Source organism: Pelmatolapia mariae, linkage group LG23 (assembly GCF_036321145.2).
Source record: "Pelmatolapia mariae isolate MD_Pm_ZW linkage group LG23, Pm_UMD_F_2, whole genome shotgun sequence".
In the NCBI taxonomy this organism is placed as follows: domain Eukaryota; kingdom Metazoa; phylum Chordata; class Actinopteri; order Cichliformes; family Cichlidae; genus Pelmatolapia; species Pelmatolapia mariae.
This window is the reverse complement of record NC_086246.1, coordinates 27,622,254-27,637,096: the sequence shown is the minus strand read 5'-3', so window position 1 is coordinate 27,637,096 and position 14,843 is coordinate 27,622,254. Positions and strand designations below refer to the sequence as shown.

At 39.4% G+C, this 14,843-nt stretch overlaps 1 protein-coding gene and 1 pseudogene across 1 annotated transcript; both read left to right on the top strand.

The window, feature by feature from the left end:
- The first annotated feature begins 1,190 nt into the window (after positions 1 to 1,190).
- Positions 1,191 to 3,462, top strand: LOC134620843 (long-chain specific acyl-CoA dehydrogenase, mitochondrial-like; annotated as a pseudogene).
- Positions 3,463 to 6,524: 3,062 nt separating this feature from the next.
- LOC134620285 (long-chain specific acyl-CoA dehydrogenase, mitochondrial-like) lies at positions 6,525 to 13,871 on the top strand. Its single transcript, XM_063466359.1, has 11 exons — positions 6,525 to 6,710; positions 9,885 to 10,064; positions 10,148 to 10,285; positions 10,669 to 10,833; positions 10,922 to 10,988; positions 11,070 to 11,234; positions 11,821 to 11,922; positions 12,246 to 12,359; positions 12,511 to 12,638; positions 12,724 to 12,810; positions 12,898 to 13,871. The coding sequence occupies exons 1-11, from the start codon at positions 6,622 to 6,624 to the stop codon at positions 12,989 to 12,991; spliced, it is 1,329 nt and encodes a 442-aa protein (XP_063322429.1). The 5' UTR covers positions 6,525 to 6,621; the 3' UTR covers positions 12,992 to 13,871.
- Positions 13,872 to 14,843: the final 972 nt, after the last annotated feature.

The following is a 14,843-nucleotide window of genomic DNA, read 5'->3' as shown; positions in this document are numbered from 1 at the left end:
TGAAACTTCATGAGAGCTAAATGAGATTTTCTCCACTTTTTCAGAGAAAGGTATATTTGAGTCATTTTGAAACAGCAACAATTTTCCTTTTTAATGTCAAAGAGCATACTGAGAACATACTGGTACTACAGAAGATCAATAAAGCCCAACAAACCACCAGATTTCACTCATTTGCTTTTGGTTTCTTAAAGCAGCCCACTTGTCTGGACCATTTTTTGTTGGGCAAAAAAGTGTGAATCGTTTAGTTAAACTGAAATAACATAAAAAGTGTGTGATTATTGAATGAAACATCTCCATTCTGGACTGTGCATTAGATGTTTCCTAATGTTAACAATCCCTCAGGATGTACAGTGCCTCTGGTGCTTGTGTTTCAGTGCAGTAAGACAAGTTTTAACCTGTGTAAGTCCTGCCCCCGTGTGGTGTGATGTAGTAGTAAAGGTGCATACATGAAACTGCTGATAGTTTTTTTGTTTTTTGCATTTGGGTTTAATTAAAAAACATTAAAAAATAGCTTCCATACTGTGTTATGACTGGCGAGCCTTTTTTATGCTTTATGTTTTCTCAGACAAAAGACATACATCAATACTTTTTTGGCCTATGATTTTATACTTAACTTTATGCTTAAAATTGCCTTTAAAATGATAAATACTGCAGGGAGTGTTTTGTAACTCCAACCAATAGGTGGAAATGCTGTGCAAACACACTTCCTTACAGTTCAATAGAAGAAGAAACCTACCCATAAATAATGAGTTGGAGGTCTCACTCTGCTACTGTTTTAATGGACGAAACTGTTGATTTGTATTTGTTAAGAAGATGTTGGCGAACAGAATAATCTGATCTTGTGTTTTCAGACTGAGAAATGTGTTTGGATGTCTCTGCGAGGTAAAAATGCGCTATTAAAGTTGTTTCTAGTCAGCTGGAGCCGCATCTGTCGATATCAGCATAAAGAAATGCATTCAGAGCTGTGAGCGGAACATTTACGCAGTTTTGGGAAATAGTTTTACTTTGTATGATTACAATTTACGGATTTACAGATAAATACAACAAAAATAAAATGATACGTCCAAGACAAAAACTGTGGTATTTTGTAAATATAATAATAAGCGCGAATAAAGCGAATTCACTGTGTAATTGTGTAACTTTATTAGCAGCGTCGTCCTGTCCATCTCTGCTGTCTGCACCACTACAGAATGTATTGCAACTGCACAGGCCCAGGTTTTGCACTGCACTCTGACATCGTCATGCCCTACATCGTCAACTACGGCAGCAAGGAACAGATCAAACACTTCATCCCAAAGATGACCGCTGGGAAATGCATCGCTGCCATCGTCATGACTGAGCCAGGAGCAGGCAGGTCAGGACTCAATCACAGATGTAACATCAAGAAATCAGCACACATAATGTCAGGTAGCTTCAGCGACTCAGCTCCTCTATTTTTCCAGTGACCTTCAGGGTGTGAGGACGTATGCCAAGAAGGACGGCAGTGACTGGATCCTCAACGGCAACAAGGTACTGAGTCAAGACTTCAAAAGTATCCACTCAATTACATTTAAAGTCCAGTATAGATATTACTCCATCTCACCTCTTCAGGTGTTTATTACAAATGGTTGGATGGCAGACCTGGTGGTGGTAGTGACCGTGACCAACCGAGAGGCGAAGACGGCAGCACACGGGATCAGTCTGTTCCTGGTGGAGGACGGCATGAAGGGCTTTCACAAAGGGCGGAAGCTGGAGAAGATTGGCCTGAAAGCCCAGGTCCTCATCTGCATCTCTGAATGATTTTCTTGTCATCTTTTTTTATTTATCAGGGATAGAATAAGGCCGTGGTAATGACTAGCTTACTAGGTTTGCTAGTTTACTAAGTTTTGACTAGTTTACTGCTTAATAGTGTTCGTTTCATGCTCGTTTCATTACATCCTCTCACTTCTGTTTCTGCTTCTTTCAAAGAACACAGCAGAGATATATTGTGCGCCTCCCAGCTGATGCCCTCTTAGGAGAACTCAACAAAGGTTTCTGAATGAACTCCCTCAAGTGAACCCAACATTTATGGCATGTTCATATCAGTAACACTTAATGCCTCCTCTGCAGAAGGACCAGCTCTCTGTACCTTTAACGTGTGTAAAGATCCAGTCTGATTGCACCCAGATGCAACAAAAATTAGCAGAAACAGCTCTTCCTTACTTTTATTTTTCTTTGGTGTCTTACCACTCATATATGCAACTTCCCAGTCCCCCCAGGTCCTCAGCTTCTGGATTGCTCTCTGCTCTCCTGGCTGGCTCGCCAATTATATTGTGGCAAAAACAGGACTACTTTTAGCTACGTAACACTGACCTGAAAATCTACGACATATCACTCTTTTATTCAAAACATTACCCTTTGAAGAACCCATGCACTCTCATGTGCTCTGTCTGATGAGCACATGCACTATCCTTCTTGGATAATGTGAACACGTAGTGTATTGCACACACACAAGTCAATCCACTTGTGCAGCTACCCAAACACAATATGTGTGTATATATCTGCTTCTGCTCAGAACATCGTAAATGTTGTGAATTCATTAGTTACTAGTATTTGTAATAAAGTCTTGATAACTTTGAATAGTTCAGTATTTATTACTTTGGTATAACTGAGTGTCCAATGAGAACACTGATTAATTAAGGGTTATTGAATAAATAATAGGTATACTATACACAGTATGTAGTGTTGCATAGGTCAAAAGTCACAGCGGTTTACAAAACAAAATACCCCAAACCTCCTTCTGTTCATAACTTTGTCAAATCTGAACCCACGGACAGTTTTATATCACATATTTGCATAAATCATCCTGCAAATAATGTCTCACTTGGGTTAATTTAAGGTTAAACCACCTTTTCCCTTCTCTAGGAGCGTCTGGCGATTGCTGACATGGCCATAGTGAGCTCTGAGTTCATGTTTGAGGAAACCAGAAACTATGTAATGCAGCGGAAAGCTTTTATCAAAACAGTCGCTCACCTTCAGGTCTTTATAGTAATTCATTTGTAAAGCATTTGATTTTTGGTGAATATTTTTAGGATATTTCATGCAGTCTGTCAGGATAAGTTTCTATTAAAAAACGACCAGTTAATCAAATCATCCTCCCAGTCATCATACTATCTGTTTTTTGTCCTTGCACTCCATAGACTGTGCAGCACAAGCTAGCAGAGCTAAAGACCGAGATCTGTGTGGGTCGAGCCTTCCTGGAAAACTGCCTTCAGCTCCACTGAGTGCCTGCAGCTCCACGGAGGCTGGGGGTACATATGGGAATACACCATCGCCAAGTTAGTATCACGTAAAGCTTACAACAGAGAGATTTGAATTTTATTTCAGCTCATCAACATGTTGTTTGTGTTTTCAGGGCATTTGTGGACTCGCGAGTTCAGCCTATCCACGCAGGAGGAATCAAAGAAAGAGCTCATCGCCCGCACCATCATCAGACAGAAATGAAATGTAATCACGAACTGCTTCAAAACTTCCTTCTACTGTTTAATCATAACTGAATTCTTCATTTATGTGATGGTGTTAAAGCAAAACTGTGCTGTTGGTACAAATCGGCTTCAAAAACTTAGGATAATACATAAAAAGACTGTCATTGACATACTGATGACAGCTGTGATGTAAATAAAAATAAAATCTTGATATCATATTAATGTTACTATAATAGATAATCCAGGCCCATCTTTTTGCCACTACCTTTTCTACCTACCAGAAAAACCAAAAGAGACTGCAGTAACCAGAGCCTAGGAGTATTAAGCCTAGCTAGAGATGGTGAGTTAAGTGGACAAAAACTGGCCAATATGTCAATATCGGCAGATAAATAAAAATGACGCTGTAGTCCCTGATAAGAGTTAGTTATTGATGTAGATGGAGGTATAAACACACGTGGGGCATCAGCTTTCACGTAAATATATACACCAACGTGACTTTATTAAACTCTCACGTATGCGCTGCAACATGACACGACATTTCCTTTCAAAATAAAATCCCAACAGATGACAATGAGGGCATACCTATTAACTAGTCCAACAATACGACCAAGACCAAGATAAATAAAAATGACGAGTGCTGGCTCTGCATAGTTTGTTTACCTGACAGCATTGTTTGGTATGTTTGTCACAAAAATCAACCAGCTGAACTGGGTAGAGAATAAATGAGAAAATAAGTAACCACACAAGAAATGTTAAAGTAATCTGTTTATGTTTTGTGTGTCTGAAAGATGAAAAAAGAGAAAAAAAATTAGCTTTAAGCAGCTATAAACATAAAATTAAGAAATTGAGTTTAAAAAAAATATTATTCTGCTCAAATAATATTTGTTAAAATTATGGAATAATGTTTCAAAACAGTTGATTAGGGTCCAGTGAGAAAAGACTGATTGAACAATTAAATGTAGCTAGCTATATAGCTAGCCAAATTATGTTAAAGCTGTATCATTGGGAAACTATATGCATTTTATTATCAGTTACTGTTTGGGACTGTTTGAACTAGGTCAACCAAATTTTGATATATTAAACTTAAACGGGTCTATTTTTGCCTGTGCACTTTAAAGATCACTCCATATCTTTCACGGTGTTTAACCCTTTAAGACCTACCATAGAACCAAGTCCGCCAGAGCTTATATTATATTTTTACATGCTGTAGTGCCAATTTTGGGAGCATTTCAAGTTGATATACATCAATACAACCATTATAGCCCAAATTTTAATAATATGTATGCATTAAGTGCATAGTAATTACATAAATTGCAAAAAAGTGCAATAAACTACAAAAAAATTGAAAATCGTTTTTTTGTTTTTTTTAACATATATTTCTAGTTAGAGAAATTTAAGAGGCTTATCCCTCAAAACTTTAAATACAAAAAAGTTGCACAAAATAGTTTCCCACCACAGGAAATTTATTTTGAGTGTCTTCATAGTTTTATTTTTGAAATACACCAATTTTTATATACTGCAGGAAAAACGAAAATAAATATTATAGTGCAAATTTGCAAAAAAGCAGCATATGCATCAAAATAAACTATTTCCAGCAGTGCAATTTGAGTTCTAAGCATCCCAGAAACGACACAGAAAGTCATAAAGTCAAAGATAACTTTTAAAAACACCAGTATAGGCTCTGAGTAAAAAAAACTACATTTCCGCGAAAATGACGTCACTTCCGGTTTCGGGCAGGTAATGGCGGACATGCGAAAGTTCGCGCTGACGTCTATTCCAACGTAGGAAGTGTTATGAACAGCTGATCGGATCGGCAAAGCGTATGTCTGGAATATTACGTTTTTGTTGCTGCAAGCGCTTTTTATGCAGTTTTTGCAAAGCTATATGTGGAAGGAAACCGTGACCTAGGACAAGCTGATGGCATAAGATGTAAGTACAACTCCTCCGGTTTCATATGCAAAAAAAATTATTGCTCTAGCTTACGTGGTTGTAGAGCTACCGGGATTTAAAAATAGTTACGCAAAACGGAGCGTGCCCACTCCGACCGGTTTTAAAGGGTTAAATGAGAAGCTGGTGTTAGAGATGCTATTTTATCTGTCTATATTTCACCATGTGACAAGAAGAATGCAATAAACAAATAAAGCCAAATAAACCACCAGATTTCAGTCATTTGGTTTGTCTTTGGTTTCTTAAAGCAGCTGATGCGCTTGCCTGGAACATTTTTGTTGTGAATCATCTTGTTACTCTGAAATAACACAAAAAAATCGTGCAATTATTTAATTAAAACCCATTTGCTGTTGGCGTGCTTTTTGGCCTATAAATGTCCGAAAATTGCCTTAAACTCTAAATTACTGCAATGAGTGTGTGCGCAATAGCATAAGCCCCACCAATAGGTGGAAATGCTGAGCAACAAATCAACAGAAGACAAAAGTTAGCGATCTCATTCTGCTGGTGTTTTTATGGTAGGGTGACCATATTTTGATTTCCAAAAAAAAGGACACTTGGCCCAGTCATGAATAACTTTAATAATACCGTTTGCTTAAAGAAAACATGAACATATTTAAACGATGCCTTCTCGGTGCGGTTAATGAATGGTGAAATAAAAAAATGTCATACAGGTTTTTACAAGTCAACAAGTGCAGAAAAAGAGGACAGTTGGTCACCCTATTTTATGGACTAAACAAATCGTTTGTATTCGTGATATTAACGTAGTTTAAAAGCAAATTCCCGCTTTATTTGGACTCAATCATAAGCGAGACCCAACTCACATAAAAACAGTGCTTTTCAGGCGTTCACATTTACAGGCACCCGTGAAACGAACCGAGTGATGCTGGATCTTATTGATTTATTGCAAAAGGAATCGGGAAATAAAAGTTTCAGGCCTTGTTTCAGTTTTTAAAAGAGGGGAAATTGTTTGGAAGGATTTGAGGTTTTTTTTGTTTGTTTGTTTGTTTGTTTGTTTGTTTTGTTTTTTTAGCGATTTTCCAGCCCACACTCCATACCAGTTGGTGGCGGTAATGCACCTTTCAGTTGTTTGCCAACCGCCAATAAAAATGTAGAAGAAGAAGAAGAAAGAAAAAGAAGAAGAAGAAGAATTGAGTGATGCCTCTTAGTGTCGCTCAGACGATCTTTGCTCTGTTCGTCTTTTTCCTGTGAAGTTGTAGCCTTTGATTCCAAGATGTTGGCGAACAGAATAATTGGATCTTGTGTTTTCGGACTGAGAAATGTGTCTGGAAGAGGACGGCCGCTCTCTGCAGCTACTGCGAGGTAAAAATGCGCAGTTAAAGTTGTTTCTGGTGAGCTGGAGCCGCATCTGTGAATATCAGCGCAAAGAAATGCATTCAGAGCTGTGAGCGGAACATTTACGCTGTTTTAGGAAATAGTTTTACTTTGCATGATTTAAGTTACATTTTTTATATTTCACTAGAAGTTGCGGAGCATTTTTATAGTACAGAAAAATGTCGGACTGTATTATGTGTGTGTGCGGTTACCTTTGACACACTTTATGGTGACCTGTTGTTTACAGGGAGACCTTTAATCTTAAATTAATGTGAAAATCGAAACCAGAACCTCAAAGTTAAGTGAACGTTTTAAAACAACAGCATTCTAAAAATGAAGATACACGAGTTTGGTATTTTTGTCTAAATAAAACATGTTATGGTTGAGAGTTGTTGTTTTAAGTCAAAATTAAATCGTATTGAAGTCTTCAAAGGTAGATTATTGTGCCTAAAGGTAGTTTGAAAGCTTCCCATATTAAATAAACTGTCTGTCTGCTGAAGAGATGTCAGCTGAAGCTGATCTGACAAGGCTGTACTTCCATGTAATTCCATGTAAAGTTGGTGTAACCTTTATTTAACGCGCGTCATTAAGAAATCATTCTTATTTACAGTAACAACGAGGGAGGAAAAGCAAAGCAGAGGTAGTTAAAGTGTAAAATCTCACCAGTAGATGTCAGTGGGTTGTAGATTGTAGTCAACGGAGTTTGTTTTCTTACCTCTTCCAATTCAAGTCAATAATCTTGGGTGTGGTGGCCACTATAAGACAACCATATTGTAGTAAGCTAAGCGCTCATTTTTGTACACACTATATTTTAAAATATTTGAACAATGTTAACACTTAGCAATTGATTTGCATCAATTAATTATTTTGCAGGATTTCACATTTTTACCCACAAGTCACCTCAAAAACTGACCGTTATTCATCTGTACTGTGAAGTGTGTACATGTCAGATTTCACTGGAGGAGTCTGTAAAACTTTGTGAAACGAGTCAGATAAAAGTCGATGAGGCAGTAAAGGTCACTTCTGACCACTGACAGTGATACTGAGATGATTTTATTAAGGATATGTTGAACATTTCTGTCAATAAACACAGCTTTTTTTTTCCCAACGTATGCTGGCGTTAGCTGATGTGAGTGAAATGTTCTTTTAAGTGGATCTAAAGTTGTTGGATGCTTAGCGAATAAACTCTCATGTATGGAAATGTAATCAAACTGTTTATCAGAGGGAAAGCGTGATTGTTAGGATGCTTGAGTCTATCATTAGCATGTTAGCTTATAACCAATTTTTGTTGTTGGCTCATTGTTAGCTGTCCAGAGTGTCACATGTCTAATCTTCTGACATTAAGTAATTGTGGCAGAGAATAAACAAGCATGTTTATGCATGTTTAGTGTGTTTGAGTCCTGCCCTCAGTTCAGTTCAGCAGCTGAAGCTTAAGGTGAGGAGGAAGAGGATGCTTTACTCAGATGTGTTGTCTCTTGTTCTTCACATTTTCACTTCTTTGGTTTAAGGGGACCCTACCTCAGATGATAAAATATATGTATGATCTTTTATATCTTGAGTGTGATGGTGCAGGTAGGAATTTAAATTTGCCTCCATGCCTATCTGTTCTCTTCTGTCTTTTGCGCACTACAAATGTTGTTGGTCCTTAGCCACATACATAAAACATAATTAGTTTATGAGTTTATGTTCTATTATCAGAATACAACAGTTTGTTTCAAGACTTATCCCAAAAGGTTGATTCTGTTCATCTGGACGTAGCGTTTTCAGTGGGAGAAACATTTCGTCACTCATCCAAGTGACTTCTTCAGTCTCAGCCGACTGCAGGTTTCCCCAATCGTATAAACAGTACATTTGCACAATAACTGAAACTAGCCCATTGAATGAACAATGGGCTGTGAGGTCAGTTTCTTGGTCATTAATATGCAAATTGTCATGACCATTGATCAACAACCACCAATCAAAGCCCACTGATCAATGGCCATGAGTACCATTCACAGAGAGTTGGGGAATGGCTGCAATCACAGCATTGTAAGATGGTGAAAGATGAACCCTTAGGCCCCCTCCTCGATAACCCAATTTCCCTCGGGATGAATAAAGTATAATCAATCAATCAATTCAGAGATGGTCTTTCCCTTTTCACGTAAATGGCCTCCTTGACTCCGCGCTCAAACCAGCGTTCCTCCCTGTCCAGGATGTGTACATCCTCATCATTGAAAGAGTGTCCACTGGCCTGTAGGTGTAAATAGACTGCAGAGTCCTGGCCTGACGAGGTAGCTCTCCTGTGTTGTGCCATCCGCTTAGCCAGAGGTTGTGTGGTTTCCCCGATGTATAAGTCATGGCAATCCTCCTGGCACTTAACAGTGTACACTATGTTACTCTGTTTGTGTCGGGGGACCCGATCCTTGGGGTGGAACAAATTTTGATCACATACCTGAATCACTTGGTGTATTCCAGGGTAGGATATCAAACCCCTCTCTTCCAATTCTTCCATGTACAAATTGGCCACAATGGGTAAAACTGGGGAACCCGTGGCACACCCATGTTTCTGCCTGTAGTGCTGACCACTGTATGTAAAATATATGGAATGAAGACACAGTTCCAAGAGTAAAGAATATATGTACCAAAGATACATAAACAGGGAGTGCCTTTAAGACCAGTTGTCTGCTTGATCAACTTGGTCACCTATGACATCTCAAAGTTTCTAGCTTAGATCCTCAGGCAGCTCTGAACATCACATCCAGAACACCTTGGATTTTTTTGAGAAGTTGAGAGATGTCATTATGGAGGAAGATGAAACAGTGGTCTCGTACGATGTTACATCTCTCTTCACCTGTGTTCTTGTCACTGAAGCAGTGGAGGTAGTTCGTAAGAGATTACAGGATGCACATTTTTTTTAAAGTTGAAATATTGATACATCAGTTGTTTTTGTTTCTGGTCCTCAGCTGTATGTAATGATCTGTTTTGGAGGGTTTTGTTTGTTTTTTCTGTCCTTTATGTATATGTGTATTTGTTTAATTTAATAGCAGCTTTCATGAAATTCAGGACAGAGACACAAAATCTGCTGCTACTGCTTTAGCTGAGTGAGTTAATTTGTCATGGAGCTCCCAGGTCAGGCACTTGCTGGCTGTATAGTGACGCACGGTTGAATTTCTGTCCTCACAGATTTCAGCACAATAAGTCTGAGGAGTTCGGGCAGCCCGCATCCTCAGCTCGACCTGAGACCTCCAGCGCCAAATCCCTGATGGACATCGGGACCCGCCGGATCTTCAACGAGGACCATGACCTCTTCAGACAAAATGTGCGGCGCTTCTTCCAAGAGGAAGTGGTGCCATACCACAAAGAGTAGGTGGAAGTTTGATGGCCTACCAAGAAATATTAAAATAAGCCTTTAATAGCTTTACTTTAATGGCTGTTTTTTGTTGCAGGTGGGAGAAGGCAGGTCAGGTGAGCAGGGAGGTGTGGGAAAAGGCTGGCGAGCAAGGTCTGCTGGGATTAATGACGCCAGAGGAGCATGGTGGCATAGGAGGAGACCTGTTTTCTGCAGCTGTCACATGGGAGGAGCAGTGAGTTGTCCTTCAAACCACTACTCAATATCTGAAGCTATTCACTGACATTCAGAGAGACTGAAATATTTTAGCAATGAGTTCCAGCTGAGACGTGATTTTAAAAAGAAGAAAGAGAATGAAGCTTTTTCCAAGTGAGGACATGTGATCAGTCCATTGCTGCAGTACTATGCAGAAGTCTTAAGCCGCTCCTCATTTCTAATGACTGATAGTGTTCCACTGTGTGTTTTTCTATCCAGGTATGATTTTACCACTTCAGAAAGCTTGGAGAACTATTGCTCAAGACCATTTAAAAAAAAAAAATGACTAGTGTATTTGCCAGATCTTATAATCAGCTATCTCTTCATCCTTCATCTCCATCTCTGCTGTCTGCACCACTACAGAATGTATTGCAACTGCACAGGCCCAGGTTTTGCACTGCACTCTGACATCGTCATGCCCTACATCGTCAACTACGGCAGCAAGGAACAGATCAAACGCTTCATCCCAAAGATGACCGCTGGGAAATGTATCGCTGCCATCGCCATGACTGAGCCAGGAGCAGGCAGGTCAGTATTAAAGCAGAGATGTAACATCAAGAAATCGGCACACATAATGTCAGGTAGCTTCAGCGACTCAGCTCCTCTATTTTTCCAGTGACCTTCAGGGTGTGAGGACGTATGCCAAGAAGGACGGCAGTGACTGGATCCTCAACGGCAACAAGGTACTGAGTCAAGACTTCAAAAGTATCCACTCAATTACATTTAAAGTCCAGTATAGATATTACTCCATCTCACCTCTTCAGGTGTTTATTACAAATGGTTGGATGGCAGACCTGGTGGTGGTAGTGACCGTGACCAACCGAGAGGCGAAGACGGCAGCACACGGGATCAGTCTGTTCCTGGTGGAGGACGGCATGAAGGGCTTTCACAAAGGGCGGAAGCTGGAGAAGATTGGCCTGAAAGCCCAGGTACCAGGGTCATGGAAATATATGAAGTGCCCCAACATCATTTTTTGTGGTCTACAAGTGTAGGTTTAACTGGTTCAGTGCTTCAAAATCAAAAAGAAGTATCTGTCTGGAACAGCTTTTGTGTCTGTGAGACAGTCCCTCCCGACATGCCCAGACTGCTCTGATTGTTCAGCTGAAGAAACAAAGGCAATTTTGATTGCACGTATAACTCTCTTAGCTCTATAAATTTCAAACTTTTCCTTTAAATTTCATTTTATACAAATAGATGAGGCTAAACAGTGACAACAGAACTTGATCATTTGTGCTACTAAGGATTTATACTTACATTTTTAAACTACACCACATGTACATCAGAACCGCAAACACCATGGAAACCCTCTAATGTAACTGATACTGTAACCTGGCATGGACCTGCCTGAACTTCACGTTGTGTCCTTATAATCATTTCTGACTGCTTTTCTCAGCATTTTTAAAATTTATCAGGGAGAGAATAAGGCCGTGGTGATGACTAGTTTACTGCTTAATAGTGTTTGCTTCATGCTCGTTTTATTACATCCTCTCACTTCTGTTTCTGCTTCTTTCAAAGGACACAGCTGAGTTATTCTTCGAGGATGTGCGCCTCCCAGCTGATGCCCTCTTAGGAGAACTCAACAAAGGTTTCTATTACCTGATGAATGAACTCCCTCAGGTGAACACAACATTTATGGCATGTTCATATCAGTAACAGTTAGTGCATCCACTGAAGAAGGAGTAACTCTCCGTACCTTGAACCTGGGTGGAGATCCAGTCTGGCTGCACCCATATTTTTACAAAATGAAATACCTAAAACATCTTTGTATTCATAACTTAGTCAAATCTGAACCTACAGACATGTATCTTTGGACTTTTAGCCTCATCGTCCTTGTACTTTGGCACTCCTAAATATGTTTTATCACATGCTTGTACACATCATCTGCAGATAATGTCTCACTTGGGTTAATTTGACATCAAACCACCTTTTCCCTTCTCTAGGAGCGTCTGGCGATTGCTGACATGGCCATAGCGAGCTGTGAGTTCATGTTTGAGGAAACCAGAAATTATGTAATGCAGCGGAAGGCTTTCAGCAAGACAGTTGCTCACCTTCAGGTATTTATAGTAATTCATTTGGTGAATATTTTTAGGATATTTCATGTAAGGATATAGTCTGTCCTGATGAGTTCCTATTTAAAAAGGACAAGTTTATCAAATCATCCTCCCAGTCATCATACTATCTGTTTTTTGTCCTTGCACTCCACAGACTGTGCAGCACAAGCTAGCAGAGCTAAAGACTGAGATCTGTGTGGGTCGAGCCTTCCTGGATAGCTGCCTTCAGCTCCATGCTGAGAAAGGCCTGGATCCTGCCACAGCCTCCATGGCCAAGTATTGGTGAGTTTTTGGAGTTTACCACCTCATGATCTAAAGGCTAAGCTGTGTTGTTGTCACGCGCTGATGTACTTCATCTTGTCTGAAGGGCGTCTGACCTCCAGAACAGAGTGGCCACTCAGTGCCTGCAGCTCCACGGAGGCTGGGGGTACATGTGGGAATACCCCATCGCCAAGTTAGTATCACGTAAACATTGCAACAGAGAGCTTTGTTTGTTTGTTTTTTGGTTTTTTTCAGCTCATCAACATGTTTGTGTTTTCAGGGCATTTGTGGACTCGCGAGTTCAGCCTATCTACGGAGGAACCAACGAGATCATGAAGGAGCTCATCGCCCGCACCATCGTCAGCCAGAAGTGAAACTGGGTTGTTGTTTTTTGTAATCTTTTTTTTTTTGAGATTTAGGAATTAAGAATCTTCAGGTACAATGTAAAAAGACTGGATCTAGTGTAGCTAAAAACAACACTGGGAGCGTTATCGATGTCCTGATGACAGCCATGCTTTTTCACAGTTAAAATTTAACAACATACTCAGAAAAACAAAAACAAAAAACCCCACAAAACTGTCAATAAAGATCTCCAGTTTAGGTTTTTTTGTTTGTTTGTTTTTTTCTGTAGGTATTACACTCATATCGTTATGTGAATTATTTTGGCTGTGATAGCCGTGCAGTGAAAGTGTGAATGTGAACACAAGTCCGTCCACTGGTTTAACCATACTTAAAATTTTCAGATCGATAAAGGGAATAAAAGAACACTGTTTGCTTTTTGCTCTAATTCTGTAAATGTTCAAACACTGTATTCCTCTTTGATACCCCAAGTCTTGAGCAGCAGGTGGGCGGAGCTTCTGCACTCACACGACTGTATATGTAATATTAAGGATGGACATACACTGACCTCATGAGTTGAATCTTTGGACATAATAATAATAATTTTAGCATTCAGCATTGCTACAGTATACATATGACAGGAAATACGGAGAATTTTCTTTAACAAAGTTTGTCAGCAATGCCTTGTTTTAGCATTGATAGTGTGGCCAGTCTGCATCAGATTAAAATATCTGATGTAATTTCCCTTATAGGAGGTTTCCTTTTTCAAAATCAGTGTTTGTTAATATGCACTTAAATGCCTGCTTTCATAATCTGCCACTCTCAGTTAATTTACAAACGGCACGAACAATGTTTTAACACAAGACACTTGTTGTAAATTGATTTATTTGCCAATAAAAGTCTTTGAAATGCTAATGATTGTCGTTCTGTGTCACGGAAATATTTCAGTAAAAACAGTGCTTCATGCACTTTGACATTAACTTTGTGCCAGTGGTTCTCAGCTCTTGTTTGTGAGTGTCGTGAATGTAATGAAATAAATGGCATGGAGTGTGACTGAGAAGGGAGACTTCTAAATGCCAATTTTAGATTCTGTACATGGAAAATCCCCCAGATTTTTGGAAAAAGTCCTAGCTTTTTAAACATTTTTCTTAAAAACAGGATATATGTATTTGACATTTTCAGGCCTGAAAGTATATTTAAGCTCTTAAAAGCTACCATCAAGACAAAATTTTCACATGTTCCAAGTTTAAGAATTCAAGACAGGCAGGTCATGTAAGCAGGGAGGTGTTTTACCTCTCGAAGATTCTCTGAAGTTTCAGAAACATCTTTCGGATAAGGTTCCCTGATGTGTTAGCTTCAGGGAACATCTAGTGACAGCTTATTGAAAGTTATGTCACTCTACAAGTCTCTCTACATACAGCACAGATTGTAGTAAGTTTAAGATCAATGGGGTGGAACTGTCTGCATCATTACATAAACATGAATTATGAATTACTGGCAAGTGTTAATTATAATTAACTCTGTTTTGTGCATACTTGCATTCTTAATTCATCAGTTATGGGTTGTTTTAGTTAAATATCAAAATAAAGAGGACTGCTTTAAATGCCCCACTGATTTATGCTGCACATACTATGCTTAATAATATGGCAGCGTCAGCATCTTCAGCGCATTGACTTACTTCCATCCGTAGGTGGCAGTAAGGGACTGCTCAAACCTGGAGGAGCCCTTGAGAAATGACAGTGCAGCGGAAAAAAGCAGGCTGTTGAATTAGACCTGATGATTCAAAGCATCCCTTCAAAGTTTGAAGCTCAATTTTTTTGCACGTTAGGCTTGCTGATGATCACGTTTTCTGCACTTATTCAGAATTTTGGGGCATCAGTGTTTCAG